General features: G+C 44.1%; 1 protein-coding gene across 4 annotated transcripts; it reads left to right on the forward strand.

The window, feature by feature from the left end:
• Positions 1–151: 151 nt before the first annotated feature.
• Positions 152–15085, forward strand: gpsm2 (G protein signaling modulator 2). 4 transcript variants are annotated; one of them, XM_012874667.3, is made up of 15 exons: positions 152–375; positions 1341–1379; positions 7560–7781; positions 7868–8003; positions 8091–8230; positions 8324–8447; positions 8534–8649; positions 10160–10315; positions 10405–10513; positions 11280–11409; positions 12311–12387; positions 12507–12695; positions 12774–12933; positions 13014–13204; positions 14338–15085. In XM_012874667.3, exons 3-15 carry the CDS (start codon positions 7561–7563, stop codon positions 14506–14508), a joined length of 1920 nt encoding a protein of 639 aa, XP_012730121.2. In that variant the 5' UTR covers positions 152–375; positions 1341–1379; position 7560; the 3' UTR covers positions 14509–15085. The 4 variants fall into 4 exon arrangements, with proteins under 4 accessions (XP_012730121.2, XP_035993975.1, XP_012730120.2 ...); XM_036138082.1 differs by lacking the exon at positions 1341–1379; XM_012874666.3 differs by lacking the exons at positions 152–375; positions 1341–1379 and adding an exon at positions 4065–4356.

Genomic DNA, 15085 nt, shown 5'->3' on the forward strand with positions numbered 1-15085 from the left:
AGAAAAAAAAGGCATGTTAAAACTTTCTGGCACTGACAGCTAAATCCAACGCCCTGCGTCATCTCTTTCCTATTCAAATCTATTGGTCCAATGGCTGTTATTTGGGGGCGTGGCTATCTTTGAATTCCGCCTTCCGATTGGTTGCTTCACGAAAACACACTACACACTAATAGCCGCAATGATTCTTCTTATAACTGGAGTTTAAACGGAGTTTTAGCAAAGTTACAGGACAATGTAACAGTTACCTGTATTCGTTAGAATTTATTCTTTAAGGGGGAAAAACAACGCGTTGCGTTTTAAGAGGGCCGTGGTTCTTGGGAGAAATTAAGGAAAAAGAAGCGAGAAGTCACCATTGTTCGAGCTGGATCGGTTAACGTAAGTTTAGCGGCTAACAAGCTAACGGGGCTAACCTGTAGCCGTGAACTAACAGCGAAATGTCTCCCCGAGCTAAACGTTGTCTTAAGGTGTTTGAGAGATATTCCTCCATGCAGGACAAACCCGACGTTCGCCTATTTGCGTCTAAACTCCGACGCGCTCATTGCAGACAACTATGAAAGTTGCTATTATAGTGAGAAGCACACACATGTTGGGTAAAGTTGGGCGATTCTGTTAATGCGAAGTTTAAAAGGAGGGAGTATTTTGTAGCTGCTAAATAAATCGGCGACTTCACATGGTATAGCAGCCTTAATGAAAACAATAAAAAGAAGCAGCTGTTTGTCATTAAGCAGGAGCCGTCATGCTTGTAACCCAGTTATAACAGCATGCTCACGAACAGACAGTATATCCATACCCAGGTTAGTGCTTAAAGGCAGATCATCCCTGGCTAGGTTTATCTGACATAAATTATATTATGAAACAATTTGGTTCATCACTCCATTCCCGTGTATTTAGGTTCTGATCCAAAGGCATCCAACTGGCTTTTGCAATTGATGTTTTTCCCACATGCCTACATTGTGATGAATAGTGTGGTTGTATAGATTGTGCAGCACTAACCCACGATCAATCTAAAATGACTTGAGCGACCGGTTGTTGTTGGATATCATTTATTGGAGTCCTGCAGTAGGAGAGTATAAAGAAATTACTTTCAGCGATCAGCTGTCAAAAGCAGGTACAAAGCGATTACAAATGGATGCATGGTCAGTAGGAAGTCCTATTTTCAGATCGCTCTGTTTTTGTTTTTTATTTGCACCTAAACATGTTTGGTGCATAAACCTCTACCAGTGACTAAGCATTTTGTGTTTGTTATTTCATCTCTGCATGGCATCAAATTGTTAATGCGAAACTAGAGGTGGTAAAGGGTTATTAAATGCTAATTAACTCATAGTCGTTTTTCCTTCCAGGCTTCCCAGATTTCCTGTCCCTGTGTGGAAGAATTACCGGTCAGTATCCCTGAACTAACTGAGTTATTTCGGTCCTTTGTTTTGGTGCAGGCTTTGACTGCCTCACAGTGTAATAGTGGTGCACCCATATTTAGATCTGGTTGTCAGAGGCAGTAGTCATTTTAAGTGCTTTGAGGCCCAAAGAAAATAGACCACAACTATCACAACTACCATGTTTTCCACATGAAATCACATCTTTCCTGTGTCTTTAAAAAGACTCGGCCCTTATCTGTCTTAAGGCCCTTATTATTAAATACCTTTTTTTTCTTTTCTTCTTATGAGCCTTCGCTCATGTACTGTTTGTCCTGGTTTAAGGAGAGTTAAAAAGAGCGCGGCAGAAACACACCCAGTTGGCGCATAATTACAGAAGAGGCTGGATCGTTCTGTGACACACAATAATGTGTGGGAACACGTTCTGCAGAATCCATGCGTCCTGAGAATTAACTCATAACCGTTCACATAGCAGCAAGAATAACACTATGACCGTTTGGGTATTTTTCAAAATTGCAATTTAAAAAAAAAAAAAAATTATTATTAGATTTTTATTGCATTTTACAAATACGGATTTTGGTAGAATACGAGCGTTATATAAGAGAATATGCATATTTTTTCAGGGCTGTCATCGTAGAGGGCGGCGTTTTCATAAGGGAGCTGAAAATCAAATTCTGAAACCAGAAACAGACGACTGAGATAAATCAAACACTCGTAACATTTGCTTTTTTATCAGCTGTTTGCTTTAAGCTATTATTGCAGGATTTACTCTATTCATACTGAATTTAAATTAAGTTCGTAGACACAGCCTCCTTGCTTATTTATTTGGTCTTTTATGTGCAAAATTAGATTTTTTTTTCCTTTTAGGTGTTAATGTAATAGAAATGGACAAAGAAAGTATGAAGATATAAAAATAACAGTTATAGTGGTTTTAACGCTGCTGTATAAATCCTTTTGTGTCGTAATGAACCTTGCCTCATCTTTTAACTAGCAGCGTGCGCACGCCGTGGCTCCTCATGGATGCTATTCCCGCCCCATGGAGCTTTTTATAATACTTGCATTAAAGTTGCAAACTTCAATGTATTTTACTGAGATGTTTTGTGACCAAACGAAGTAGCGCATTATTGGAAATAGTAGATAAGTGATACATGGCCTTCAGAGTGTTTTATACATATAAAAATCAGGGAAGTGTTCAGCCCCTTTAGTCTGATGCCACCAAATAAAATCCAGTGCAACAAGTTGCTTTTATCAGTCACCTAATTGGTAAATAATACATCCAGCTGTTCTTTGAAGGCCTCAAAGGTTTGTTAGACAACATTAGTGAACAAACCGCATCATGGAGACGAAGCAAGACAGAGCAGACATCTCACTGTTCAGCCTGTAATCTGAAAATGGAAAGTATATTTCTCCGTGCAGTCTTGCAGTGACTTGGCCCTCCACCTAAACTGGCAGGCCATGCAAGAAGAGCCTTAATCAGAGAGGCCGCCTAGAGACCTATCATAACTGTGGGGGAGCTGCAGAGATCCATAGCTCAGGTGGGAGAATCTGTCCACAGCCAAAGAGTGTTAGTCATTCACTCCACAAATCTGGGCTTTACTAAAGGGCTAAAAGAAGAAAGTTATTGTTTAAACAAAGACAGTTTGTCACAAGCTATATAAGGGACACAGCAAACAGGGAGGAAGGGGCATTGGTCCTACATTGCAAAAATGTACCTTTCTCTGCCTTAATGCAAAACGCTAAGTTTAGAGGAAAACGGACACTGTGTATCTAGTATCTAGTTTACCTTACACCTTACAACCCAGACGTCTTGCAACCGCAAATGCAGTAAAAGGTGGAACAAAAGTAAAACTATGTGTAACTTTTTCTTCACGGTCAACTCTTGCGTCAATACTTTGACGATCGAGCTGACGGAAAGCACCATGGGTTAAGCACTGTAACAGGCTGCCGTAAAAGGGGAATTATTCTCTGTTTCATCCCAAAAATGTAACCCATTTTTAGTAAATAACTGGTCTGCTCTATTTTTCACGGTGTGTGCATGCGGACGGGTGGGGCGCTCTGGTTTAAACCAGGGGGGAGAGCTTTTGGTGGTGGCTATGACCTCATGGAGAAATTAGGTAATGGCTGGCTTGGGTTTTTTACTTCTTTGGATCTCGCCTGATCTTCTCTTCTTCTGTGGTGGATGGCTTTTTTAGATTTTAATGTTTTTTTTCCGTTTTTTCCCCCCAGTTTCTATCTTTAAAACGCTGCAGGTTTTTTTTTTTAGACATTTTTTGACTATTGACATTTATTTTCCCCCCTCTCTGCTTGCAAACATTACATCCTGACGCATTTGCAGCTCTGCCACCTTGTTGCAACTTTAGAACTCCCTCACACACACACACACACACACACACACACACGCACACACACACACACACACACACACACACACACACACACGTACACACTCCAAGCCTGGATGAACTGAGTCACTGTCTTCTTGGACTGACAGCTCGTCTGAACCGGCCCCATCCTCGTCTCATCCCGCCCCGCTCTCTCTCTCCCTTCCTGCCCCGCTTGTGCACGCTGCTGTTTGGTTGGTGTTGCCATGGAAGAGGCCTCACATACAGCATCTTGTGTTCTCTTCACAGAGAGGCAGTGACGCAAAACACACAATAATACGAAAGCAGCCGTGTGGACGCTCTCTCTCTCTCTCTCTCTCTCAGGACTCTCCGGCTCTTTAACACTCATGGGTTTACCTCTGCCAGTTTACACCCAGCACAGCGACAGGTTCTGTCACACTTGGTGACTTTTTTATGACGTTACCACCTGACTCTTTTTGATTGTTTTTGTTTTTTTGTCTGGCTTATTTTTTTTTTTTAATCGCAACCATTTTTTCGGGAACGAAACTGGGATTTTCCCTCATATTATACACTACGATGGACAGCGGGGGCTCAGTGGTTAGCAGCCTGCGAGCTGAGGAGCAGCCCTTCCATGTCCGCTACAGGTAGGACTTTAAAGTCTCTCTCTTAAAGTTCCTGTCGGTGTCGGGCGCGTGAAGGACTTTTTCTGCCGTCGATGCTTCCAGCCACTGCTGTGTCTTAGGTTATTTGTAGAAAAAAAAAACTTTATATTCCCAGATCTGTCTTCATGTAACTCGCTGAGGGGGTGTGCGGCTGTTTTTGTGATGGTTGTTGAATTTTAGCTCGGAAAACCTGGACGAAACGAGCCGCCTCTGCACGCTCGGGTGAAACGCACCTGCAGCAGGTGTGACATGCCGCCGCCTCCTGCCTGGTGTAAATATTTAAAAAGGCCCTGAAAAATTGATCTCTGCTGGCTTTGTGTGTGTCCAGTTTGTCTGGATAGGGGTCGTGCACACTTAGCCGTCATTAGGGGGTTGGGGGGGGGCTGATCATTCCTAACAGACCGGATTGGTAACGTCAATTAATTGATTCCATTAGACCAGAGCACAGACTCTGGCAGCTCTAATCAGACTACTTAGTGTTGTGCAGCTCTCTAATCCGTCAGGTCCATATACTCCACGGACGTAAGCTCAGGTGACCAGGTCGTCAGGAGACAGAACACAAGGAGGAAAGACGGGCGGATTAGCCGAGAAAGTGCTGATGGAGCAGCTTCCTCGCAGCCATGCATTGGAAGTTAATGCTGTGACAACATCCCAGGAGTCTCCTTGAACCTTTTCTCCGGCTCAGATACGTCTATGACGTCAGATGGCTAATGCGTTTGATCTTTCCGTTTCTTTTTTTTTTTTTTTTTTTTTACCTCTTTAGTAATAAACATGTTTTTTTAATCAAGGGTTTTTGCTGAAAGCTGATAACTAGCTAGGGGTAAAGACGGCTGTCCATGCTTCAGAGAAAAACAAGGCACCGCAGTCTGGAAGCGTTTTTTTTTTTCCTTTTAAGAGGGAAATCCTCGGTAGATGCCACTCAGGTGTTCCATGTGCCGCTGCTGTTGTTGCTGTAAGGCGCAGAAAGCCGGCAGGTAGGCTGGTGTTCGCCATGGCTGTGGGCTTTAATGGTATAATGTGTAATGTTGGTTGTAAACAAAGCTATTGTCCTTTAATTTTAGGATTAAGACTGCTGAGCTGAGCTTTGGCTATTCAGGATATCGTGTTTGCTTTTGTCGGCAAATTATATAGCTTGGCTGCGTGGTGAGGCGAGCTGCTGTGATTGGTGGTTTGCGTCAGCGCAGCCAAACGTTGCAGCCCGTATATAAGCCGTGACATGGTGTGTGGATCCCAGTCCTCGGCTGTTTTTGTTTCTTTAAAAAGAGGTTTTTCAGGTAACAACTGGATGTGCACGAGAGGAAAACTTCCGATTGCCAAGCTGGATGGGTTTTAAGTAAAGCTCATCTTTTCCCCAACAACACATGTCCTGAAAATCAAAAAGCTGGCAAAGATGTGCTGCTTTATCCCAGGATTTTTCATTCTAAGAAAAAACTAAATTCTGTATTGTTTTTTTTATTATCTATTATCTAATTGACCCAAAACACACAGTTGAAGCCAAATATTTGCTGACTTTTTATAAAAAGACATTCAACTTTTTCCTGAATCAGGTCAAAAAACTTAATTAATTGCACTGTTACATCCTTCTCACTGCTGCACTTTATATTGTAATGTTATTTTATTTTAATTACAATTTCATTACATTGTCATAAGCTGTATGCAACAAAATTTTGTTTTGTATGCAGAAAACGACAATAAAGTTTGTCTAAGCGTATTTCTATTTGTTTAATGGCAGAAAAAGGAGGGACATATTTTTTTTTTCATTGTGTTCAACTTCAGATGGTTATTTACATAAATACTAACTAAATAATTACTATTTGCAAGCATCCCCTTTTAAACGGTATGTTGCAGCCAGTTTTCTATGAGACTGAGCTCTGGTCTTTGTGATGGCCAATCTAGAAGTTCGCTTTGTTGTCCATCAACCACCTCATATCTGATTTGTCATCATGTTTACGGTCAGTGGCCATTTGGAAAACCAGTTTGTGTCAAAGCGTTCACTTCCTGGCTGATGCCTTGAATTGTTGCTTCAATATTTTCCCATCATTTCTTTATTTGTGACGCTGTCGTGCAGCAAAAACACACACAGCATGACTCTGCCGCCGTCGTACGTCAAAGTTAGCGGACAAGTCTCCAAAACACAAGGACTTTCTCCCTGAGCGCATTTGCAAACCCTGATCTGCTTTTATTTCTGTTCCCTTTGCAGTCATGGCTTCTGCTTCACTAAGTGGCGTTTCAGCCCATGTCAGTCAGGACGCTCTCTTTCCAGCTTCAGGCAACGTCTTCACCGGGCGTTTTGCTTTTGTTCTGCGGTTGATTTGCACATTTTGCACCAGAACACCGTCCTGATCCGATGCTGGTTGGACATCTCCGTATTTCTCTTCCTGATCTCTTGGCGGATTTCTTTAGATTGTTCCATGGCGGCAATATGTTACTGGGAGGCTGAGGTGTTGCCCTAAAATGCCTCCGTAGGTGCGCGTCCGGTTAAATTCATTTCAGTTCAGATGTTGAGAATGAACCCTTCTGAAGTTTACAAACTCATGACATAGTTACTGTGCCTTCTAAAATAGTTTTAAGCTGTATTAATCCTGGTGTATGTAAACTAATGGCTGTAGAGAAGCTAATAAAACAGTTTCTCTTTTGTTATTCCAGTACTTAGCAAATAGAAATGATTCTGGCAACCCTAACTGATCTGAAACGGGGACGTTTCTTTTTATACCCATGCATGGAAACGTCTGGTTTCAACTCTTAGTTTTTATTCCAAAACCTTTACCAAACATAAGAAAGTGCTGCTGGTCTGGGCGTTTCTGCCCTGCAAGAATCCCAAACTTTCTGGGTCGTGCCAGCGGATGCGAGGGCCGACCACAACAAACAGGCTCCAGTCGGAGCCATTGTTTTCTGTCGGCGGCAGGAAGTGGCTCCGAAAAAAAAAAAAAGCTCCCTGATAAAAAAAAAAAAGCCCTCGCTTCGAAACATTTGTCGTGTCCCTGCTGCGAAGGGAATCTGACCGTTTGATTTTTAGGGGATAGCCACGACGGTCCTGGATTTTTCCCCCATAGTTTTGTTTTCAATATTTGTGGGATTCTACTAAGTTGAACCTCTTCCTATCTTTTTGTGTAAAGCTGAACCAGATTGCCCTGAAATTAGAGGGCTTATTTTTATTTATTTTTTGACTGCCTTCTCTTCTGCAGGATGGAGGTGTCCTGCCTGGAGCTGGCTTTGGAGGGTGAGCGGCTCTGTAAGGTGGGCGACTACAGAGCGGGCGTCTCCTTCTTTGAAGCTGCCATCCAGGTGGGCACAGAAGACCTGCAGGTGCTCAGCGCCATCTACAGCCAGCTGGGCAACGCCTACTTCCACCTGCACGACTACGCCAGAGCGCTGGAGTTCCACCGTCACGATCTCACCTTGACCAGGTCGGACGCGCTTGTCGACGCCACGCCCTCCGCCCTTTAAACGTACGCGTTTATTTATCGCGATGAATCTATTTTTGTCGTCTCAGGACCGTCGGGGACCTGCCCGGAGAAGCCAAGGCCAGTGGAAACCTGGGCAACACGTTGAAGGTGCTGGCTCGGTTTGACGAGGCCCTGGTTTGCTGTCAGAGGCACTTGGACATCGCCCGGGACATAAACGACAAAGTGAGTGGACCCGTTCAAACGTCCCGGAGTGTCCGTCTGGGTCATAGAAGAGGTCAAACTTTGGCGTGTTTTCTTGGCTCGCGTCAGGTCGGCCAGGCGCGAGCCCTTTACAACTTCGGCAATGTGTACCACGCCAAGGGCAAAAGCATCTGCTGGAGCGGGGCCGAGCCTGGAGACTTCCCTGAAGAGGTCATGGCGGCGCTGAAGAAAGCGGCGGAGTACTACGAGTGAGTTATCAGGAGACTGCTGGGAGTCGTAAATACTTCGGTAATACGCCGATATTAATGCATGTAGCTAATAGAGAATATGTGGATCGTTAGGGCAAACCTGGCCATCGTGAAGGAGCTCGGAGACCGGGCCGCTCAGGGCCGGACTTACGGCAACCTGGGCAACACACACTACCTGCTGGGGAACTTTGGTAAAGCCGTGGCGTCTCACGAACAGGTGGGAGGAGAGCGAGGACCTGCAGTCCATCCAGGTTTTAACCTGAGCCCGGAGCGTCACTCAGTCATGTTCCGCTCTGCTTTCAGCGTCTGCTGATAGCCAAGGAGTTTGGCGACCGCTCCGCAGAAAGACGGGCGTACTGTAACCTTGGCAACGCCTTCATCTTTTTGGGGGAATTTGAAGTGGCAGCCGAGCATTACAAGTAAGCCACGTCTCATACATACATTCATTCATTCAGAAGTGTGTCTTTGTTTCTGCTGTGATCCTGCTCCAGTGTTCATGCCTGTTCTCCACATTTCATCGCATTACAACCACAAGCCTCAGTGAATTAAAGGGGATTTCATGTGATACTCTAGAACAGAGGAACACCTGACTGTGTGTGAAGTGGAAGGAAGATGTATTACTAATGCATATCTGAAGATTGGGAGGTGTGTACAATATGTACACGATTTACTTCAATCCAGTGCAACCAGTTGCCTTCAGATGTCAGCTAGTATATAAATAAAATAAATAGTCCAGCTGTGTGTTATTTAATCTCTATATAAATCCAGCTGTTCTGTTAAGGCCTTAGAGGGTTGCTGTGACTCTGGAGGAGCTGCAGAGATCCACTGTTCAAATCTGGCCTATATGGGCGAGTGGCATGAAGAAAGCCCTAAGAAATTATATTTGCAGTTTACCACAGCAAGTAAGTGGAGGAAATGCAACTTTTTGACCACTGTAGAAATTAACACACTGTCAGCGTCATGCTGTGGGGGGGGGGAAAGGAAAGCTGGTCCGAGCAGAAGATGAATGCAGCTTAAATACAGCAAAAAATAAATAAATCCTGGAGGAAATCCAGTTAGAGGCAACTGGAAGCTTAAGACAGGAGCAGAGATTCACGTTTCACTCTGACGACAGCCATAAAAATTCAACTACAGCGACAGTGGGGCGATTCAAAAAGGGAACTAAAAGTATCTTCTCGAAATGAGTGTATTTGTCCTCGATTTGAGCAGCAAGTTTAAACGATCTACCAGCGGAATAAGATTTTTGCATTTAAAATTGGAACCACTCATCTCCACCATCTTATTTTAATTATGTTATTTTAGGGGTAACAATACTGTCTGGTCAAACGAAGGACAAATACGCTCATTTCAGGAAAGTTTTACTTTTAGTTCCCTTTTGGCAGCGAGGTCAAAGCATGATTGTTTCTTTTTAAATGTCTCAGTTGGAGTCTAGAAAATCCACATCCTGTCCGGCCGAGCATAACCAGGAAGAGGCACAACAAAGATGTGCCGCTGTGGGGATCAGCGTCACTCTTTTCCCACTTTTATCCGTAAAGAGGTTTTAAACCGTGCGCCCTCTTCCCCCCGCCACCTTCTGTCTGTAAAAATACATTGAAGTTTGTGGTTTAATGTGAAAAAACGTTTTTGAAAAGTTTCCCAAGCCACCAAACGTGCGAACGCTGCAGCTCTAAATGTGCCTCAGCTTGCTTGGTCTCCTCGGTGTACACAGTGGGTGGGGTCCCGCCTAATCTCACAGCCGCAGTTTTTCCTGTTCTGTCCCGGCTGCTCTAAAATCTCCTCTGTCAATGAAAGAGGGTTCACATCTAAAGCGAGGACGTCTCCTCCCTACGTGATGCTGTTCGCTTGTCCTTGACTGATGTCTCTCTGAAGAAGCCAAGCTTTGATGTTGAACGGCCTCGGACTGAAGCAGCTTGTCCTTTCCCTTGTCAGACGGTCGCTGCAGCTGGCGCGGCAGCTGAAGGACCGGGCTGTGGAGGCGCAGGCCTGCTACAGCCTGGGTAACACCTACACATTACTGCAGGACTATGAGAGAGCCATAGACTACCACCTGAAACACCTCATTATAGCGCAGGACCTCAACGACAGGTACAAGCACACAGATACTAGCGTTTATATTGTCTGCTGTGTCATGGCATGTAAACAGGTTCATGTGTGCTTTATTTATTCCTACGCAGGATAGGGGAGGGTCGAGCCTGCTGGAGTCTTGGAAATGCTCACACTGCTCTGGGGAACCACGATCAAGCCATGCACTTCGCCGAGAAGCACCTTGAGATCTGCAAAGAGGTGCTTCACAGGCCCGAAGCAGGAAAATAACACAGTCGTCAATTTAATCGCCTTAACTTTAGGCCTTTAAAAAAGTCAGACCTATGTCCAGATTTTCAGTACCACGTCTCAAATCTGGTTGTTTGACTCATTCAGTTTGCGTTTTCCTTTAAGTCGGTTTTCTTTTTCACGATATGAAGAATTATGTTTGTGAAACTAGCTTACTGCGTGTTTACACTGCAAAGACGGATCTAAAAACAAGTACAATGTTCTTAAAGTTAATCTATTCATCCTTGATTTGAGTCAGTAAATAAGATTATCTGCCAATGGAATGAGTATTTTTACCCCTAAAATAAGATAATTAGACATCCTGCACTTGAAATAAGATGATGGACATGAATTGTTCCTATTTTAAGTGGAAAAATCTTATTCTATTGGCAAATCATCTTATTTAGCTACTCAAATCAAGGACAAATACACTAATTTAAAGAAAATTTTACTTATTTTTAGTTCTGTTTTTGCAGTGTAGCTGATTGAAATTAAAATGTTCCCGTTTCATTTTCCACTACTAGCTGCTTTGGTGTGGAAAAGTTTGATAACGGGCATGTTTAATTGTTAAAAGGCTGAGGCTTTTAGCAGGAAGGCCATCTACGTGTGGAAAAAATAAATAGAAATCACTGGATTTATAAAGCAGAAACCCTGAACAGACAAATTATTTTTTATTTTTTACAGAATTTATTCTCCCCAGCGCTCATCTTGCTGCCGTGTTGTTTTCTTCTCCTTCCAGACCGGCGACAGGAGCGGGGAGCTGACGGCCCGTATGAACGTCTCCGATCTCCAGACAGTTCTGGGTTTGAGCTATAGCACAAATAACTCCACGCTGTCGGAAAACAAGGAGATAGACTACAACCTACACGGTAAAACCCCGATAATCACACTGCTTTGTTCCTTAAAGAGAAACCGTCAGTGTTCTTAATGGTGAGGTCCTGTTTAAAGGTGATGAGCGGTAAATGGCCTGGTTAGTTGGCGTTCACGGTTCTAAGCCCAGGCCGGGTGGTCCCAGAAGCTGACAGCTCGTCTAACAGGGGCGCGGCGTTAGCGTAGGAACCTTTAAAATGACGTTAACTTGGCGTCAGGCTGTTATTTGCACTGAAGTTTGTAATTATATACATGGGAACCGGAGGTGCAGAGGGCTCTTCCTGTGTGAAACCCGTACAGAGAACAGAACATGCAGACAGATTTCAGTCAGAGTAAAAGAAGTGAAGCCGTGTAAACATCAACAAATGAGCGTTCCCTTTCAAGAACCAGGAATCTTTTATTGTCGGCATGTGTTACTGTGGTGACATTACCTGTGAGCCAGACACCGGCTTAGGATACACACAAATAACACGACACACACACATCAGACTTAGTATTTACAGTTTTTTCCCCCACACATTAGAGCATAAAGTTCGCATCAGAGTCTAGGGCTTTGATATCAGTCCCTTTGCGAATGATATGAGTCGTGTCCGTTCTTCATGAATCTCAAGTAACGAGGTCATTTGCACGAAAGCATTGTGACATTTTTGAGATTGGAGCCGTTTTAAGACGTTAGAGGTCCGTTTCGGTCTCGGCCCTCATTGGACTAGCCGCTAGCTTCAGCGTCTGGGACCGGCTAACCCTGATTTATTCTAAATAAATAAAAAAATACCACGTGGCTTGTCTACTGCAGGCAAGATATCGACTGCTAATTTTTCCAGAACCTCAGTCTAAAGTTCGTGAAGTATCCCTTTCTGAGTCGTGAAGGTTGGTTGTTTTAACGTTGATGCTGTTTTCCAGGAGCAAAGCCCAGGATGAGCAGACGCCACAGCATGGAGAACCTGGAGCTGATGAAACTCACCCCAGACAAGATGAACGTAAGAAGCAGCCGAGCACTTTTACCGCCGCCACAAACAGGAGTAGTCGTCCGGGTTTTTTTGCCATCGGCTGCCTGTGGCGTTTTTAATACTGATCAGTTTAGCTCTGTGTGTTGAAGGGTCAGAAGTGGAGCAGCGAAATCCTGACAAAGCAGTCCAAACCCTCCCTGACCAAGAGCTCCTCCAAGCTGTTCTTCGTCAGCCGCCTGCGTGGGAAGAAGTACAAGGCTGGGGGCTCCACTAAGGTCCTCCAAGACACCAGCAACACCCTGGGCACAAGTCAGACGTCCGCACAGGGGCCTCAGAAAGTATGCAGCGCTCACTTCTCTCCTTTAATCATCTGAAAACAGTCAGTTCTTTTCTAACTTCTGCTCTCCTTAACTCAGCGGCCCACTCCTGACATGCTGGGAGACGAAGGCTTCTTTGACCTTCTGAGCCGGTTCCAAAGCAACCGCATGGACGACCAGCGATGCTCCGTGCAGGACCGAGGCAGCAGGTTGTCGTTGAACAGCGGGCCGGATTCACCCCCCAGGACCATCAGGAAATGTGGGTCAAACACAGAAAATTCAGAAAACCCGGAGAGAGGTGGGGGCTTTACGTTTGAGCTTTTACTTTTCGATCTGCAGCTGTATCGGAGTCCGTGAACGTATCCGGGTCGTCTGGGAGGCGGCTGGAGGAGTCGGCGGCGGCGGGGGGGAGCCTGCCAGGTCTGAGGCTCAATCAGAGCAGCAACCAGGCCGTGCTGAGCCACCTGATGGCCAACGCCGACAACGCCGAGCCTGATGACGACTTCTTCGACATGCTCGTCAAGTGCCAGGTAGTTATTTAGACCGCAGAGAGAATCGGCTGCTTTCTTTTGGGCTTTTTAGCTAGTTTATCAGAATTATCTAAGTTACTATACAGCATAAAACGCACAGAACTGAGAGAAACGTGAGGAATTTGAGGATTTTCTAGGTCTGGATATGGATGGAAAATGAAAATAAAGAATTCTAGACTTTATTCCCTTGTCCTATTGTCGTATCCATCCGTCCATCCTACAGTGGGTAGTTTTTGCAGACTCAGCACACACAAGGTGGTCCATTTCAGCCCTTTTTCTGTTCATTTTGATGTTTTCCTACAGCTGATCAATGTTGGCCAAATGATTTTAACACAGAAATAAATCATCATGGAAAATGATCTCAGTATTCGTATAGAGGTTTGCAACAATCCAGAGTTAACTCAGTGCATCTAAATCAGAAAAGGGTGAAAGAAGGAACAGCAACGTTGTCGGAACAAGACTGGAGAAGTTACCGTGAGGTACGGCAGAAAAGCTCTAATTCAGGTCTGTGCTGGGATAAACTTATTCGATTGTTTATCAGCCCAGCCCAAAACCAGCTTCACAGCGAGTCGTTGGGACGATGTGGAGGACTAGAATGACTCGCTGCTTAATATTTCCTGTTTGGAAAGAACTTTCTAAGGTTTTCAGGGCGACATTTCAGATTGAAAGTAGATTTCATACCTGGCTTGATTACTGGAGGATAAGGAAACATTTGTTTCTGGTTCTTGGGCAGCTGCCAGGAAAGCCAACACTAGAACAATTCGTAGATTGAGGTTATCGTTGACATTTTCAAAAGCAGAGGTTCATATTTTGTACTAAGAGTGAAGCCGGATTTTTCTGGAAAGATGGATTGAGTAACGCAACATCTGGAAGAGCAGATCTTTGGTTTAATTTGTTTTTCTAATTTGTTATAAGCCATGTGATATTATTTTACTGAAAGGCGCGCCCCGTTGTCCAGTTTATTAAGTATTTTTTCTGTGCTCTGGTACTTGGGAGTAAGGAATACATTTTTTATTTTTATTTTTTTAAAAAGGGCAATGAGAACTTTTGGAAATTACAGTGCGTAAAAGCATGAAAAATTAACCTGAATAAGGTCAAATAAATGTTAACGAGGAAATGAAATCCCCCCGCAGGGCTCCCGCCTGGACGACCAGCGCTGCGCCCCGCCCCCTCCGCCGGTCCGGGGACCGACCGTCCCAGACGAGGACTTCTTCAGCCTCATCATGCGCTCTCAGGCCAAACGGATGGACGAGCAACGCGTCACGCTGCCTCCTGCCGCCAGGAACGCCTCCAACTCGGACTGAACCGAGCACTAAAAAAGGGACACAAAAAAAATTTACTTTTCTAATCTCATGAAGTCATGGACTGCAAAGTGATTAACTCAAAGTATTTTGTAATTAGTTTTTTCGTGTCCTTACATTTGTCCTTATGGACGAAACAAAGCACTGTAAACATTGTACAGAAGATTATGGAAAAAAATCTCAAATTAACCAGTTTGTTTCGCACAACTTGCACACCAGCAGTTTTAACAGTAGCTTTAGGGACTCCTTTCTTCTGTTTTTGAATGGTTGTTTATGAATGATTTGTATTTCTCCTCTTTAGTGTATTTTTCAATGCACAGCTGCAGCTATCTTTGTATTTATTGTACTTTTTTTCAATCCTGTTTACTGCCGTCCCAGAATAATCTGCTTAGGCTCACGTCTGCGAATGAGTTTGTCTGAGAAAGAAGGCGATGATCTGGTTTGCTCTACGAGTTCCCAAGGACTTTCAAATGAAATTAACATGGAATAAACCTCAAATTTAACTAGAGGGGAGCTCTTTTTTTTTCTACTTTGTATGAAATGTTTGAGTGAGTTCAGGAATAAAAATGTAGAGATCCTG

Source organism: Fundulus heteroclitus, chromosome 6 (assembly GCF_011125445.2).
Source record: "Fundulus heteroclitus isolate FHET01 chromosome 6, MU-UCD_Fhet_4.1, whole genome shotgun sequence".
Classification (NCBI taxonomy): Eukaryota; Metazoa; Chordata; class Actinopteri; order Cyprinodontiformes; family Fundulidae; genus Fundulus; species Fundulus heteroclitus.